Source organism: Rhagoletis pomonella, unplaced genomic scaffold (genome assembly GCF_013731165.1).
Source record: "Rhagoletis pomonella isolate Grant_MI unplaced genomic scaffold, Rhpom_1.0 Rhpom_scaffold_00001, whole genome shotgun sequence".
In the NCBI taxonomy this organism is placed as follows: Eukaryota; Metazoa; Arthropoda; class Insecta; order Diptera; family Tephritidae; genus Rhagoletis; species Rhagoletis pomonella.
In genome coordinates this window covers 67,958,716-67,976,798 of record NW_023458555.1, presented here as the reverse complement: position 1 = coordinate 67,976,798, position 18,083 = coordinate 67,958,716, and the positions used below count along the sequence as shown (strand labels likewise).

At 37.9% G+C, this 18,083-nt stretch overlaps 1 protein-coding gene across 15 annotated transcripts in view; it reads left to right on the top strand.

The window, feature by feature from the left end:
* Positions 1-16,385, top strand: part of LOC118747291 (homeobox protein prospero-like) — a 619,759-nt gene extending 603,374 nt beyond the window's left edge. For 11 of the 15 annotated variants that reach the window (XM_036481305.1, XM_036481323.1, XM_036481314.1 and 8 more), the window contains 3 exons: positions 3,235-3,276; positions 5,630-12,640; positions 16,172-16,385. In XM_036481305.1, the coding sequence (XP_036337198.1) occupies positions 7,296-12,640; positions 16,172-16,361 (5,535 nt within the window). In that variant the 5' untranslated portion in view covers positions 3,235-3,276; positions 5,630-7,295 and the 3' untranslated portion in view covers positions 16,362-16,385. Of the gene's footprint in view, positions 1-3,234; positions 3,277-3,316; positions 3,548-5,629; positions 12,641-15,844; positions 16,056-16,171 lie in introns of those variants that run through there. The other 4 variants (XM_036481418.1, XM_036481401.1, XM_036481409.1 and 1 more) reach the window with 4 other exon arrangements.
* The last annotated feature ends 1,698 nt before the right edge of the window (positions 16,386-18,083 follow it).

Below are 18,083 nucleotides of genomic sequence, written 5' to 3'. Positions count from 1 at the left end.
CAAATGACTAAATTATGGTATTTTATTTTTTTAATCGTTAGCAGTAGGCGTTTAAGATGCTATCTTAATGAAAATTAAATAGAAATGTGAAACTTTTAATTGAAAGTTCCTTATATTTTACTATAAAGTCCAACCTACAGAAAGCACAGAAGCTGTTTTATCAAAAAGTCCTTAAATATGTATGTAAATACATATTTCCTTACATAGGTACATAACTACTAGGTGGATAATTATTCATATGTGGTTAATTTGGATGTGTTATACATGAATTCACAAAAACATTCATGAGTGAAAACTACCGAAAGATTGTTAGAATTCGCTATTGTTTATTATTGACATCTGACTACGGAATTTCTAAGTAATCTTAACTTTTAATATCAAAGAATATTCTCGCCACCTGAAGTGATGTACATACACCCATAACCGTAGTATGTATACTCTGCGCATACTGGATTTACCTACATATGCATGTACATATGTACATACATATAAAACATTGTATTCCTTACCTAGGAAAGGTTTGGACAAATATGCCACATGCCACTAACTTTATGAAATTCTTTAACGCCTTCTTTACCCTCTACTTCCGCACGCCAGGAAACAGCTTGCATCGCTGGTTTGTTACTGCAACTTAACATCGGGGTGCTCAAGCAGAAATCGAACACACATAGGAGCATGCATAGTATTTGTAGATGACACTTAGCGGGTACATACCAGTAGATATGAGCACAGAAGGCATGTTTGCAGGCGAATATGCCACCGCACATAAACTCCAGGTGTGCAACCGTTGCGGCACGCACCACGATCGCTGTAGTGAATTATAAAAGCATATGAGTGAGAATGAAAATACCCAGCAAAAAAATCTAAAATCGCTTCTCGTGGTAAAGTGTTTACCTAAGAAACGGATGTGAAATCCAAAGAAATTGGTAAGCACTACCACTTTCGATTCTAATAGGCATTACTTTAACATGGGCATGCCAATGGCGGTAATGGCTTGCAGAAGACTTTGCATTTCCCGTAATAGGTTAAAGAAGCTTGGAGCGTAGTTCCATTTTTACAAATTTTAAAGGAGAGGAAAAAACTTATTTTGGCCATTTTTTCAATTATTTCCCAAAATTTTTAATAAAACATGTAAACAAGTAATTTCATAATTTTAAGCAAAAAACACACACGACTTCCATTCTCATATATATATTTAGGACTAATTTCTTCATGATCCAATTATCGGATCTAAACCAAATTAGTTTAGCGCCACCTCTGAGCACTACCTTTCTGATAGAAATTATCGAAATCGGTTGACGTGATCCAATGTATGCGGTAACAACATAAAAAAAATATTCCTACGATAACCTTCCAAGAAATAAATGACCCATTCTCCGCTCTCCACAATTTTATGGGAAATTTGCCTTTGCTCGGGAAATAGTTTAGGTTCTATTTCGATGACTTGAGCCGCCAAGTTCGTGGTGTTGTAATTCAACTCCCTGAATAACTCATTGGACAGTTCTCCAAACCTATTTAAAATTTTTTAAAACTATCAACAGCTCTACAATTTTGTTCTCAGAGATCGTGCCAACTGAGAATTGGGATTTTCTTTCATAAATTGAACCAGCCTTTCGAGGTTGTGTTTAGTATTCACGACTTTAGACCTGCATGAAATTAATAAAAAATTGTTAAAATTACTGTCTAGCCGCCAAAAAGTAAGAAAACAAGCGCAAACCCATACTTTTTTCATAACTTTCCAACGCTTCGCTACAGCATCGAAAGCAAAAGTCTGTTCGACGGAAAATTCGATATTCAACGAAAATTTCGACACGGTTGCATAGCTCATAATTCGAATTTAACATTCGATATTCAATATTGCATAACCAGCGAAGACCGCAAATCGAGTGCAACTCATAATAAGGGCCAGGTTGTCGATCCGGGCCACCACCTTCCATAAGGTTTATTAAGGCGAAACCAGCTTTTCCTGTAAATCCTGTGAAACCTGCAAATCGTGAAGTAACTGGAACAGGGCTAATATGTTGTGTTGAATTCAAGTAGTTATTTTGCGAAATGCTAGGAATTTCCTAGTAGGAAACGAAACAATTTCAAGGTAACAGCTTTTAAAAAATAGTTTAAATTTAGTTAACGCTGCATTTACATCTTCAGTAAATTGCTTTCAATCTGCTCACACGTATGAGTTGTCAACAACAATTTTTTTAACATCTTAACCTGAAGTAAATTTTAATTATACCAATTCACAAAAATATTTATTAAATGCAAGAATCAGTACGAACTCAGAAACTCGGTAGATTTTGCGTACTGATTTCGGGCTCTTAAAAATCAGTACAATATAAAAAACAGCATATTTACTGATTAAATCAGCGCATCTGGCCGCCCTAATCAACACTGATGTATGTATGTATGTATTTTTTCATTTCAATGAGCAACATAGTAATATGCCCGTTTGGCATTATATTTTTGTTAGTAAGACAAATATTTTATTATATTATAAGAAAAACTCATTTGCTTCGAAAGCACATTCGAAAGAAATGATTTATGAAAGAATCTGATTACTCACGTTTTTTGATTAATCAGGATTGTGGTTAATTACAAAATTATTTAATTTATTAATCGCACATCCCCAGTTTCGGCCTTAAACTATGTTCACATATCAATATTATCTCAATTAAAGCTCGTTTTTTAATCACCCCATTATTAGCCGTCAAATTTGTTGTGCTTGTTATTCTCACATCTCAAGGAAAAGTTATGTTTCTACTCTGTGCCACCATGATAACGTTTTTATGCTATAATAAGCAATATAAATATATTTTAACTTAACATTTTATTAAAAATACCTTTACAAACCTCTTTTCCTTGCTAGCGTACATTTTTGTTTACTTTTACATTTGGCATTTCTCCTCTGTTTTGCAAAAACAATCGATAAAACTAGGATGGACACCGAAAAGTTATCGGTTAAATCTGAGATTATTTTATAATTACAGATTAACAAGGGACGAATTTTATATGGCTAATCTCTTGTTATAATTACAGATTAGGGTGTTAAGCTCGAAAATGAGGATAATCTACTCATATGTGAACCTAGTATTACTTATCTTCATCTCCTAATATAAAAAAAATTCTATGTACAAACAATAAGTTGAGAAAAAAGTTTATAAATATATACATACTTTGACTGACTAATTTATTTAAAAGCAATGTTTAAAATAAATTTCTCATTTCTTTTCTTTGCAGGAGGATTTATAATGGACGGAGATAAATAACATTTTATTTGTGGTAAATTTCAAAATAGTCGAAAAAAATACAATCATTCACATAAATATCTATTTAACCAACATATTATTAATATTTTTCAAACACACATATGTATGTAAAAATATCAACATCATGGAGAAACCATTACTCTTATTCTACGTATAAAATAAAGACATGCACGAAAATTTCAAAACTTAAAAAAATTAGGGGTCGCTCGCAGGGTTTGAAAATATTGTTTTTTTTTCAAATCGCGAAAATTCGATGAAATTGTGACTTTGACCATTTACACTCGGTGAGTTTAAGAATTTATTTGAATATGTTTCAATAAAATATCCAATTTATCCGATTTCAAACCTTTTATTTTGAAATTTAAGTAAATCTCCTGAATCTTTTAGAGAGTTTATTCAGTATTAATTCTAAAGCCTTGGCCAAAATATTTATTTCATTAACTACATATATGTACATACATTAGTGCAACAATAAGTTACTTGGTAACCAAGATTATTACAGTTAAACTAAAATTTCGTCACCTTCGGTATATGCCTTTGGTCAAGTAAAAACTGGTTTCATTGAAAAGATATATATATGTATCTAATTAGTTGAAAAAACATTCCGTGCTTTTTGATGAGATGACGGGTTCAAAACCAATTTTACGAGCCAGAGATGATCCCAATGGCAAAGCCCAGGTTAATGTGTTTTGTAAACTAAAAGGTGAGTGGTGAATCTCGATTGGTAGCAGGCTAACCTAATATTCACGTACGGCGCCAATTTACTGTCAAAAATTTCTCAAGCAAAATACAACTTGTATAGGACCAACCGAAATTGAACAGCGTGCGTATGAAGCTAACTCAATTTCCAATTTTTGTTGTGCGTGACTTTTTGATTTGACGTTTCGCTCAATGAAATCAAATGCAAACGCACGCAAGCCAATTTCGGCTGACAAACAAATTCGACGGCGTGCGTACCAAAATGCAGGCCGCGAATATTAGGTTAGCCTGTAAGCGCTTTTCGAAATTCACCACATACTTTCTAGTTTACAAAATATATTAGGGGTATTTTCTGAGTCTTGCAAAGCCCTTGCACGGTGTACGGTTTGCATAGCTGTCCCATACGAAAACTAGGTTTTGCCGTGCAATTTGTGCACCGTGCAAGGGCTTTGCAAGACTCACAGAATACCCCTATTACTTTAACCTGGGCATGTCATTGAAGGAAAGTGAGAAATTGTAAAAATGCTTTCCTGTAATGCAGTGGGTAAACAAGAAAGTAAAACATTTTGTCTTGAGGCGTAAGTTATGCGTTAAGGTACTGGCCCAATGGAGGCTTGCTTTGCTTTCTTCGCTTTGAGGACTGTCAAAAGTTATTTGGAATATACTAAAACGTATGAAGGCTGACCAAATAGCAGCTTTGCTTCACTTGCTTTAAGCGCCTCAAAGTTTCAAATAGGCAAATGTTTTATTTGAAAGCGTTTTGTAGGCTTTTGACAAAAAGGTATGTTCCCGTTCTTAATGAATTCAAACAAACTGCTGCACACTTTTATGAACAAAAATTTTCTTACGTAATTACAAAAAAATATATTTAACATATCGCTGGCTGAAAAGTTGCTAAGTCCATTATTGCAAATTTGACGGGAACTTTGAATACAACATTTTGCGTGTTTTAAGCAAAGCAAAACTCTATACGAATCAGAAGGATTCGATCTTTATTAAAAGATTTCTTATTACTTTGGCCTTAACGGAATTTCAACGCCTCTTTTGGACTTAGAAAATTTGCCTTTCATTAAACATAATCGAGAAAAAATAAAACAAGTACCTTAATTTCTCTTGCTTCGTTTATGAAAATATGAGGTCTCAAAAATTGTGAACTAAGCAAATTTTCACAAAGCAAAGCTAGCGATATTTATGATGTTAAACTAGTGATCAGTCGTCTCAGGAAAACCCGTTTTATTTTTGTTTTTAATAAATGTACATATATTTATATATGTATAATTGTTGTCATTCCTTTGAAATCCAAAAATTAAATCGCATTAATTTAAAAATAAATCCGAAGAGTTGTTTTGCATTTCTTTTTTTTAATTTTCTGACATTTTGTGTGTAAGGGAACAGACCTTGATTTTTTAACTGAACAGCTGGTAGCTTTGACAGAGTTCCAAGCCGCTATTTGGCCAAACGAGTATTTGAAGTAAATCAAAGCAAATTGAAGTAAGTAAGGCATGCAAAGCAAGCCAGCATTGGGCCAGCGCCTTTACTCCTTCAAAACAAAAAGTAAGCGCTTACCAAAAAACGAAAAGTTTTCGCTGGGTACCTACTCAGCTTATCGCTTTGCTCTAGTATTTTTCTTTTTAATAATATTCTTCCCAATTCTGTTTTATTTGCAGAGAGACTTCGATTGTTCGGGAGGATAGAGGATTCCAAATTAAACGACCAAAAACAAAATTTATTCAGCCAAAACTATTATTAAATACTACGAGTATATTTGATGAAATTTATTTAATTAAAATTAAATTATCTCAAAAACTAACTCAAATTATGAAATTATTGAACTGAAGAATTAAGTAATAACAAAAGTATCAAGCCAAAATGTTGTAGAAATTAAATGCAAAAGACATTCGCATGTGTGTGGTGGTGGAAAGTAAAATCAAAACAAAATTCAACATTAGAAAGAGAAAAAAACGTAGAAGACGTAAAGAACCAAAATTAGAAAGCGATTTAATCGTAGTTAAAACCAGCGTCAAAGTTGAAAACAAAATTTTAAATTTTGGCGAGATTTGAATCTTTCTACCGGCCTTTGAAAGAGGGAGGACGAAGTTAAGACTACTTCAACAAGTAAGCAAACCAATCCAAGGAGCCCATACTGTGGCAATTGGAAAACCGCGAGAAAAGTCAAAAGAATAAGTCGAATAAAAGAGGGAAAGCCAGTCGGACGCGGACAAAAACCAGCAACACATTTTTACAATAAATATTGAAATCATTGATAAGAATATCTAGCTTAGGAATGGGAAAATAACAAACTACATAATTGCTAGGAAGTTGTTTGTACCAAAAGGAGACACCCGACCACAACTGAAAAGTAAATAAACCGCCCATTGATTAAACACGTTTAAGAAGAGGATATCGGCTTGCAGAAATTATATGCAATACATATATGTAGTTATACATATAAAAGAAGCTACATCTAAATAACTACTCGCTCCCCACGGCGGTGGATATTGAAGAACTCAAATAAGACACAAAAGGCAATAAAAGTGGCGAACAATAACAAAAGTTATGCCGGCATATACGTAAAGACGAAACTATACAATAATATCCCAACTTGGACTCTTCTGATATCTAAATAAATACATATGTGTTAGTGTGCATCCGAGGCAGCACCAATCCAACTAAAACGCAAGGAAGCAGCAACTGCAAAGACAATGCAATTGCAATAAAAGGCATCGAACAACGAATATCGACGATTCTAAGGAGAAGTGCTGCGGTGAATAACAGAAGCCCCAATCCAAGGCAATACGACGAAACAAAACCAAGAGCGAGTGATTTCTAAGCAGCGACAGAGGCCGTCGTAGAGCTGAATACCTTCGCGTGTGAGAGAATGGTATATTGGTGTTAGTGATTGTCTATTAACAGTTCGCATAAGTAATAAAGTAAATTCTACAACAAAAACAAGCGAGAAAACTTCTGTGTGAAAGAAAAGGCAAAAACTTGGTGAGCCAATAGACGATCCACGTACATACACACACACAACACTGCCAGCGTAGTTGTTTGCATATGTGAACGCTGATTGTGCGACCATTGTGCGCACTCCGAAGGTTGTAGCAGCAACCACAGCTGCTCAGCAGGAGCAGAAGCGCTGAAGCATTACTTGACGACTTAACGGATAAAAAGGCAGCAACCAGTCCCCATTGTTGCTGGTAGAGGTATACAGCAGCGTCGGATATAGAGTTTGTTAGGTAAAATAAAAGGTAAAAAGAGCGAGTAGAAGTAAAGGAGAGAGCGCTAGGCTTGAGACGGGAGAGAATAAATACTTGCTGAGGCTGTTGGCATCTTATGATGTCATCAGAAGGGGACACAGAGTGTTTTGGATTGTACAGCGATGATAAGTTACTATTAAAGGCGGCCACAGCAACATTGCCAAAGTCAACGCTGGCGTCATCCTCGCCTTCATCACCGCTGTTGAAATTAGATACCGACTCTGTGGTGAAACAAGAACCGCCACCACCAACGCCGATTCAGCCGGTTAAAAGCGGAAAGACAAACTTAAACCAAAATATAGGCAACACTAGTAACGTCAACGGCGGTTGTAATAAAAACAACAACATCTGCAGCAATAACAGCATTGGTCCGGCTCTCGAGGAAACACCCGAAAGCGAGCGCATCGGCAGCGGTGGTGACAACGACAACGACAACGACGACGACGATAGCGACGTTGTTGTCGTACTTGAAGGCGTCGTAAGCAACAGCGAAGGCGCAACTAATAGTCTGAAACAGAATCGCGTTCGTAGTCGTAACCGCAGTGGAAGTCGAAGTCGCAGTCACGGCGATGTCGGTAACAACAGTGGTGGAAAACAGCAAGTCGTGCATGCCACTGAGCAAGTCAACCAAAGTAGTCCGTGTGGTGCCGTCAATAAGACAGCAACGTGCACCGCTAGTTTTCCAGCGCGTTCGAAATCAACAGCAGTAGTAATTTCATCGTCGTCGTCTAAATTGAATAAAAAGAACGTATCCTTAACGTCAAGTGAATTTCTCGTGAATAAGAACAGTAATTCAATTAATTTGAATAGTAAGAAAAATTTTGTGAATGGTAATAGTGCTATAAGTGTAGAACCGAAACTATTCGCGTCGGTACTTCCGTTTAGTGCACCGCAACTGAACAACGTTTCACGTTTTCAGGAAAATACAAGCTCAACGTCGTTGCCGTTATCGCTTTCGCCAACGCCGTCTTCCCCGCTTGTGCCGCCTACAGCGTCTGCCTTCATGAGTAGTGCTGCTGCGGCTGTCGCGGGTGCTACTGGAGGATCTCTGTATGGAGCCTTATTAAATCAGACCACTTCGTCGACCAATAGCGCTATTAACGGCGTTAACGTTAATAACATTCCACATAACAATTCTGACGTCCCTGTATCCGCTTCTTCGTCGCCAACAGCATCCCTGCTGTCTGGTAACTTTACAGCGGCTCTTGGCAGCCTCTTCTCAGCAAACGGTTTCGGTTCCGCAAAAATGTTGAATGAATTATTTGGTCGACAAATGAAGCAAGCACAAGATGCTACCAGCGGATTGCCCGCTACTCTTGACAATGCCATGTTAGCCGCAGCTATGGAATCGGCCTCAAGCGCTGAACTTCTAAGCGCAGCAGGGCTAGTAAACAGTTTAGGTCTTAATGCTACAAATAAATTGCTCAATAATAATACAATAAACAGTTTGAATAGTTTAAGTGATGCCAATACATCTGCTTCAAATAACGACAATGCCAATGCTGATAGCCAGCAACCATCTCATGCCGCGTCTGCTTCACAATCGCCTAAAAATCGACGCAGAAGCAACTGCAGTGATCGGGAAGAAGTGAATTCGCGCGCCGTTGATGTAAATTCTCCACCTCGTGCGCCCTCCGTTAGTTCACCATCGGCAGTAGGGGATGCTGCAGCAGCTTTAGAAAGGACATCGCCCAGCATTCATCAGCAACAACAGCAGCATCAGAACGAATTAGCTCACCACATGTTAAGGAACATACTGCAAGGAAAGAAAGAGTTAATGCAACTGGACCAAGAGCTGCGCTCAGTGATGGGCCAACAACAACAACAACAGCTTGCAGAAGGCCATAATACGCTTAAACATAACAACAACAATTTATCTGCTGCTAATAACAATAACGTCGCTGACAAAGATTCAAAGAACACGATAAATTTGCTGGAGGACACCATGTCTGACATCAAGATTAAATGCGAGCCAAATCAAATACAAAACAACTCTCACCGTACGTCAGCCGATCGCAGAAAATCATCTGATTCTGAAAATGCTGATTCGCAGCTGGATGAAGATCAGCAGTCAGAAGGTGACAATATGGATCAACAGAATACGGATGATCAAGATGAACAACAGCATTCAGCCTTACAGGTAAGCGTGACTAAGAAAGAGGCAGAAGAAATTCTCGAAGACGTAGAATTGATAGGTTTAAATTCTCGATCTGATTTGGAGTCCTTGGCATCGCCCAGCCAGTCTGAAATGATGCTGTTAGAGAACAGCAAGGATGAGCTGGAGGAAGAACTTGAGAAAGATGTTGCTGCCACCATGTCCAAAAAAACAGGTATGGATATGAAAAGGGCTCGCGTGGAAAATATCGTCACCACAATGCGTTCCAGTCCGTCGTCGCATCAGTCGCACTTGCAAGTGAATGGCTGTAAGAAGAGGAAACTATATCAACCACAACAGCACGCAATGGAAAGATACGTCGCTGCAGCTGCGGGTTTGAACTTCGGATTGAATCTGCAAAGCATGATGTTGGACGATGAAGCATCTACTGAAATGGAGTCGCCTCAGATTCAGCAGAAACGCGTTGAAAAGAATGCGCTAAAATCGCAGTTGCGCTCCATGCAGGAACAGCTGGCAGAAATGCAGCAGAAGTATGTGCAATTGTGCTCGAGAATGGAGCAAGAATCCGAATGTCAGGACATTGACGATACTGCTAGTGATAGTATGGAGCAAGACGACAACGGTGTTGAGCTTTCTCCATCGCCCTCCTTAACAGGTGAATCTGGTTTAAATGACAAAGTGCAACCTGATAGCGAACGTCCAAGTTCTACCTCGCCAACTTTTCCCATAAAGGCCCAGAAACATTTGACCTCGCAAAGTTCTATGTCTCTCGAGAATGCCCCTAACATGCTATCACAAATGATGACCAAAATGATGTCATCGCGATCACTTGTGAACCATCCGCAAATGCAGCAATCATTCAATGGCCCGCTACCACTATTACAGCACATGCCACAGTTGCAGGGCGAGGCGGGTGGCAGCCATTTGTCGCACCCTGCCATCAGTAACGCTGCCGCTATGTACCTGGGTCAGCAGTTCTTTTTCGAACAAGAAGCTCGTATGGCAAAGGAAGCCGCTGAACATCAGGAGCGGCAGCAGCAGCAACAACAGCAACTGCAGCAACAGCATCATCAGCAGCAACAAGAGGCGCAGGAACAACAGCGTCGTTTTGAACAGGAACAACAACAGCGCCGGAAGGATGAGAAGCAACAGCAACAACAACAGGTACAACAAGCTGCTCAACAACAAGCAGCACAGCAGCTGCAGCGGCAACAGCAACTACAACAAATGCAGCAGCAGCAACAACAACAGCATCTGGAACAAACTGTGCCAACTGTCGCTCTAAACCAACCAACCCGACCACACCTGCATCATAACCGGCTTAATCAGCGCCATAGTAATCATTCTTCTCTTAAGTCCGAGCTGTCAGAAAAATTTAACATGCTGCGATCGAGCTCCAATTCGATTATGCGAATGTCCGGTTCAGATCTTGAAGGACTTGCCGATGTACTGAAGTCGGAAATTACTACTTCACTTTCGGCATTGGTGGATACAATTGTCACAAGATTCGTACATCAACGCCGCCTATTCAGCAAACAATCGGATTCTGTGGCAGCAGCCGCCGAACAACTCAACAAAGATTTGCTCATGGCCTCCCAGATACTCGACCGTAAGTCACCGCGTACGAAAGTTGCGGATCGATCGCAATCAAATCCCATCAATAACAGTAATCCAAGCAGCGCCAATTCAGCATCGGGACAATCCGTCGTGAGTGGAAACTCTATCGCCAACTCTGCAGCAGTTCAAACAGGTAATAATGGTTCTCTTCTTCTAGTTAATAATGTCTCCTCAACTAAACAACTAAATAACGGTCATAATAATAACATATCCACTAACCACCTGGGTCACCTGCAGTCCACTGTAAATAATGGTGCGCAAATGCATGTCGGCCCAGGACCCGCTGTATCTGTTGGCGGAGTAAATGTGCCTCAACACTCGCATACAAATAATCAATCAAGCGCTTTGGCGACCTCAAGTGGTCAGTCAAATACCCAGCACGCGCAGCAAATAGCCCAAATGTCCGCGTTGAATGCGCAAAATTGCCAAAGCCTCATCGCCGCCCCGCGTCTTAATGGCAATCAGCTGTCGTTTCCCTCGCCGGCTGCAGCCGCAGCTGCGGCTATGGGCCTGCAAATGCATCATGCTGCTGCCGCAGCTGCAATGTCTGCCGCTGCTAATCAGCAAAATCATAATCAGCAGATCACGAACGACAGCTCTGCCCAAAACCCTCTAAATCCGAGTATTAAAATGAACTCCAATTCAAACACAAACAATACTAACAGTTTAAGTACAATTAATATACCACCTCCTCATATACGTCCTTCACCCACAGCGGCAGCAATATTTCAGGCACCGAAGACACCGCAAGGAATGAATCCGGTCGCGGCTGCCGCACTCTATAATTCCATGGCCGCCGGCGGCCCCAACCAAATGAACCCCTTCTGCATTCCAGAGTCGCGTGAAGCCCAACAACAACAACAGCAGCAGCAACAACAACAATTAGAGCAGAACGAAGCCCTTAGCTTAGTTGTGACACCGAAGAAGAAGCGTCATAAGGTGACCGATACGCGCATAACGCCGCGCACCGTCAGCCGCATATTGGCTCAGGATGGTATAGTGCCTCCGAATCCCGTGGCATCAAACACCATGTTGGACGGCGCTGGAAAATTCAGTCAAATAGGCCTCCACCCCAACCAGCAACAGCCACAGCCCAATCTTACCCCGTCGGGTTGTAATCCAACAAACGCAGGAAACAATAGCACCAGTGCTACTCCGGTCACCGCGAATATTGCGGGCAATGTAAAAACGACGCCCGCACAAAGCCCATCACCATGTGCCCAAGCGGCCACCTATCATCCGCCGCCACCACCACCACCCATGTTGCCCGTGTCACTGCCCACCTCCGTGGCCATACCCAATCCTTCGTTACACGAGTCGCAAGTATTCTCACCTTACAGTCCATTCTTCAATCCTCACCCGCCACATGCGCCACCACCCCCGCACGGTCCACATAGTGGTGCCCATAGTACGCCAACCGCTGCCCAAATGCATCACATGAAGATGTCATCAAGCCCACCCGGCCTTGGCGGTCTGATGGACTCACGTGAATCACCACCGCTTCCTCATCCGCCATCAATGCTTCATCCTGCACTGTTGGCCGCTGCCCATCATGGCGGCTCACCTGACTACAGTGCCCATCTGCGCGCGGCTATGGATGCTCAGGACCGTAATTCAGATTGCAATTCAGCGGACATGCAATTTGATGGAATGCAGCCAACAATATCATTCCTGAAGCAGCAAATGATGTAAGTACTAAACATATTTTATTAAAATAACTTTGCAAATAATTAACGAAATTATGAAATTATCAAGAATGATATTTAGTTAACTGTCTGACCATATAATACTAATAATATTATTTTTGGCGCTTACACTTTTGCTAAGAGTTTGGCCAAGCTTATCCTCCAAAATTGGTATGCATCTTGATGATGTTACACAAATCGAGGGACCTACAGTTTTACGCCGCCTCCGAACGGCTAATGGATTTTATACGAAGCTTTTTCATGGCATAAATTCTCTCGGAGGTTTGCCATTGCCTTCCGAGGGGTGACCGATATTAGAAGAATCCTAAGCATGTATATGTACAGTGACTCAAACAAATGACAACGTGTTGTTTTTTTAAATATTCGTAATATTTTTCCAGCTATTATTTTTGTTGTTATTTTTATATAAAAATATCGTCCAAGATTTAACCAAAACCGTGTAAATCACAGTTTCAAACTTTATGCAAAACTTAGAAACACTCAACAAATTTTCGTCAAAATTTCAAATATTTATTCTAAATTTGTAGAAATTTTTTGGATATGCAGTTTTATAGCCCATACAATTTTAATCTAATGACGTGCAAGTTTCAAACGTCTAAAAAATTCATTTTTGAGAATTTTTTTGGAGGCTACTTTTTCGGGTTTTTAACAAGCGCAATTTACAAAAACTTGCGTTGATATTTTTAAATTTTGTTGCTGACGGTCTCCCGCGTTTTATTTCATAAGAAATGCATACCTATATAAAAGAGTGTCAAAAATCTCAAAAATCAACGCGACTCTTAGCCATTTGAATCTTGCACTTCATTAGACTAAAATTGTATGGGCTATAAAACTGCATACTAAATAATTTCTAAAAATTCGGAATAAGATGTTGAAACTTTGATGAAAATTTGTTGAATTTTCCTTAATTTTTTATAAAGTTTGAAACTGTGATTTATACGGTTTTGGTTAAAGCTTGGACGATATTTTTATATAACAATAACACACAAAAATTAGCTCGAAAAAAATTACGAATATTTGAAGAAAATCAACACGTGGTCTTTTGTTTGAGTCGCTGTATATTAGAATATTTAGTTCAAAAACACATTCTTTTTGGAAATTCATAAACGCTACATCAAAATATTGTTATTTGTGATAAAACAAAGAAACACGCATTTCTTTATTTTGAAAACAAAGTTTTTTTGGAGGTCGCGCTAGTCAGTTTTTTTATAAAAACGCTGGTGTTTAAATTTTTAGAATTTCATGACATGTTAAAATATAGCTAAAAATTGTGTTTTACATGTAATTACTAAGGTATTATTGGAGAATATTCCCTTAATTACATAGCTGCCTTGGATAGTTAGAATGGGCCTAGTACCCGTAAATATGCTTTCGAAAAGAGACTGCCAAAATGAAAACGTTGATACTGAACGTTTTGAGCATTATCATGGGCTAAAACTCACTATCAGGGGGTTTCTAATGTCGTATTGCTACCTCAAGCGTTTACGGATTTCAAAAAAATATTTTGTTTTAACCACTCTAATGTATATACACAGTGGTCGAAAAATTTATTGCCGCACTACATATTGTCAAGTTTTCACAATTTATTTTATTTTTTTGTTATTTACAGCCTTATTATTTATCGAGAACAATAGGCCGCACGAACAGTGCACGGACTTTAACACTTTATTGGTAGATCTACCAATAATTTCGCTATATTATATTTTCTACCACATTTACCAACAAAGGCTAAAAAGCTACTAATATTTCCGGAAAGAAAGGAAAGGGATTTAATTTTTAATTTTTTAGCATTCGGAAGTGAGTTCGCTTTTTCAAATCAAATTGAATACGGGAAAAAACAGCGCTCATTTTACTTAATTAGGTAATGGATGCCGTGATTCGGACCCAATCTTATGTATAGGTTTTTTATTGAATATTTTATTCACTTGAAATACATTGGTTGTGTTTCCTTGGGATATCCAGCTCAGTATCGCGATCATTTCTCACGGAAACGATCATTCTTATTGGGGCTTGCAGCACTAATTTTATACTGTTAGCAAGAGGAAGACGAAATTATAAAAATGAACTCACTAAATGCGGAAAAGTACATTCCAACGAAATAATATTCACTTAAATAAACATTAAACATAAAGGCGATTTATTTGAATCAAGTTAAGAGAAATGGCAGAATATCTATTTGTGTATACATTCATTTGTCAATGCTACCAAACCCTGCAGCAAACGCAGCGGATCATAAATTGAACCAGATTTCTATCAGAATTATATCGTTGTTGTTGCATTTGCGGCCATTTTGTTTATCCGGATCTCGATCATAGCTCAAGGAAATACAGCAATTTTTGTTATTTTATATAAAAATACAATTTATCCTAAGGCGAATTCATATAAGGTGATAGCAGGAGTACAAACACAAAATTTTCACTTACAAATTTTATGCACAGTCCCAGTAAGAATTACAACAAATACATAATTTTGGCATTAAGAACTACCGAGTCGGAAATCCAGCAGCTCTGGTAACATCATCTTTTCTGAATTCGCCATATTTTATCCTATATGAGCAAAAGTTATCTAATATTGTTTCCTTTAAAATATCTACCAACTTCTACCATTTTTTGTATGTAAAATCTACCAAAATTAATTTTTTCGAAGTCTGTGCACTGCGCACGAACGATTCAAACGAGTTCGAGATAGATAATGAGGCCGTTAATTTTAGTTATTATTTTACGAAAGTTTGTTAAATTTTTTTAAATATATATTTTTATAAAAAAATAACTAACAGTAAATAACAAAAAAATAATAATTGTGAAAATTTGTCAATATGAAGTGCGGCTGTCATTTATTCGACCACTGTATATCGTCTACACTCTATGATCAAATATCTGCCCTGCAACTTAACCCACTTAGTCTCCGCACTGCACGTTAATGTTTCTTAAGCTTCGCTGCTAATTTCCTCTTAATACATAAGAAAGGCTAAATCAAGTCAACAAAACGAAACCAATCAAGTGACTCTATTTGCATGTAACAATGCAACATTACAGCACAATAAAATAAATTCACTTAAAACGGAAAATGTAATCAAAACCAAAGTCTAAAGCAACCTGATTGCACCAACCCTAATTATTCTTAAGTACTTGCTAAACTTAACGTAGGTACATTCTATTGCAACTCATACGCCACGTCGTCTTGCAGAACCATTTCCCAGCAACTAAACGAAGCAACCATCAACGCCAAAGCCATTTCCACCAAACCCTGTGAACAAAGTGCAACAAAAAAGCAGAATAACATAGAATGCAAATAAGGAAAACCGACACGTTAGGTTATACTTAGTTATTTCAGTAATTTTTGGAATCTCACGAACTTCTCGTTACTGTAATCAATAAATAGTACATTTAAAATTTAATATCTTTACTACAGCTCTCTATATTCATTAAAAATTCTGTTTTTAAAATAATTTTCTTAATTTTTTGCTTTGCATTCCAAAAAAACTTTTGTGAATGTTTTCACACGTAAATTCAGCAAAAATAGCGACTCCTTGACTCCACTGCACTCGTCAACATTAACGCCAATGCACCTGCGCAAAGCCAAACTGATGTTCTTCTGGGTGAGGTATCCTAGCTCAGCGGTACTGAAAATGTACTTTCCGGACATTAAATTCAATAAGAATAACACAGCACAATTGGTTAAATGGTTCTCAAACTTCCGGTAAGTACAAATAACAAAATGTAATATACACATGTAAGTAACTACGTATCGTTAATTTACTAAAATACTGTCAAAAATTTATAGTAGAATCTTCCCGCATATTTGGACTCTATGTACATTAGGGTGGTCCAAAAACAGTAAAGTCGGAATTGTAATGCTCTCACCCCCTAGGATTGTTCTATATCGAAAAAAGCATACCCCTATTTTTTAATTTTGAAATCAAAAATATATAGAGGTCGCTTAAAGCGCTCAAAGGTTTCCATGTATTTTTAAATGGGAAAAATACATTTTTTCGTAGAAATGGTATAGAATTCTTGAAAGTCAATATTTTTCGATCGGAACTCTGGTTCTCTTCAGGAGACTTTCAATAATAACACCCATTTGTTTATTTAACCATTTTTTAATACTAACGATTTTTTATTGTTCGTCCCATTGCATTTTTCGGTGTTTTTGCGGGTTTTTGGCGGACCTATAAATTATAGTTGCAATGGTTAAATAAACAATTGGGTATTATTGCTGGGAATCTTCTGCAGATAAGCAGAGTTTTCTGGTAGAAAAATATTGATTTTTAACTTTTGCCATTTCTACGAAAAGTGGTTTTTCCCCCATATAAAATACATGGAAAACTATGGGCGCTTTGAGCTACCTCTAAATATTTTTTGATTTCAAAATAAAAAAATTAGGATAATTTTTTTCGGTAAAGAACAATCCTAGGGGGTGAGAGCATAAAAAATCCGACTTTACTTTTTTACATGTATTTTTGGACCACCCTAGTGTACATACGATCATTCAATATTAAACGAAAAGGTGATTTCCTGCGCAATGGCCTAGAGTTCACTCTTTAACCCCACGTCTCCATTTTCTACTAAATGTGTCTTAACATCTGCCAAATTTCTGATTTAACTTTGTCCCACTTTCTCATGTGAGCAACTTGCTGTCTTAACATATGACTTTTCCAAATGGCATCAAGCCAACCAGATCGATCTGTACCCAATGTAGATGGCGCGGTAAAATGAAAACTTAGTTGTCAAACTACCAAGTGACAGCTGATGTTAAGACAGTGATGGTAAGAAATTCGGCAAGACAGATATGGTTTAACAGTGGAAATTTGCGGTCTCCACCTGACATTTCTGTCTTAACACAGTTTGTTTAACAGAATCTGTAGAAGGTGGAGACAAACTGACTGAAATGCAAAGAGCACAGTATATACAGTATTAAACCTTTTCGCAGTTTTTCACCATTTGGTCCCCGAGGAGTACTTTTGGGTTGTGTGCAGCGTTTTCGTTTTGCGCGCACGGCAACACTTACTGTGGGGAATTTCGCCTCATGATTATAAAAAATTCATTTCGAGGATAAAATATACATAATTATGTGTTATATATGAACAAAATGTAGGTTAAGTATAATATTTATCTTTAATGTACGCTGATATTCATGCTTAATGAAGAATAATAGGGGTCTTCATTAAAAGTGATAAACTCTTGATAAACTTGATAAAGTGATAAATTTATCATTTTGGTAAATGAACTGTCAAACTTTGTATGGAAATCTATTTAACCAAAGTTTATCACTTTATCAAACGACCTTGGTGGATAAATGTATAAATTCCAGCAAAATTTAACCCCCACAGGTTGCCAGGTAGTCGCTTTTGCTACGAACACATAAAGGCAAATGAACACAATGGACGAGGTAAGAATGAAACGTAACTAGCCATACAAGTTAAATA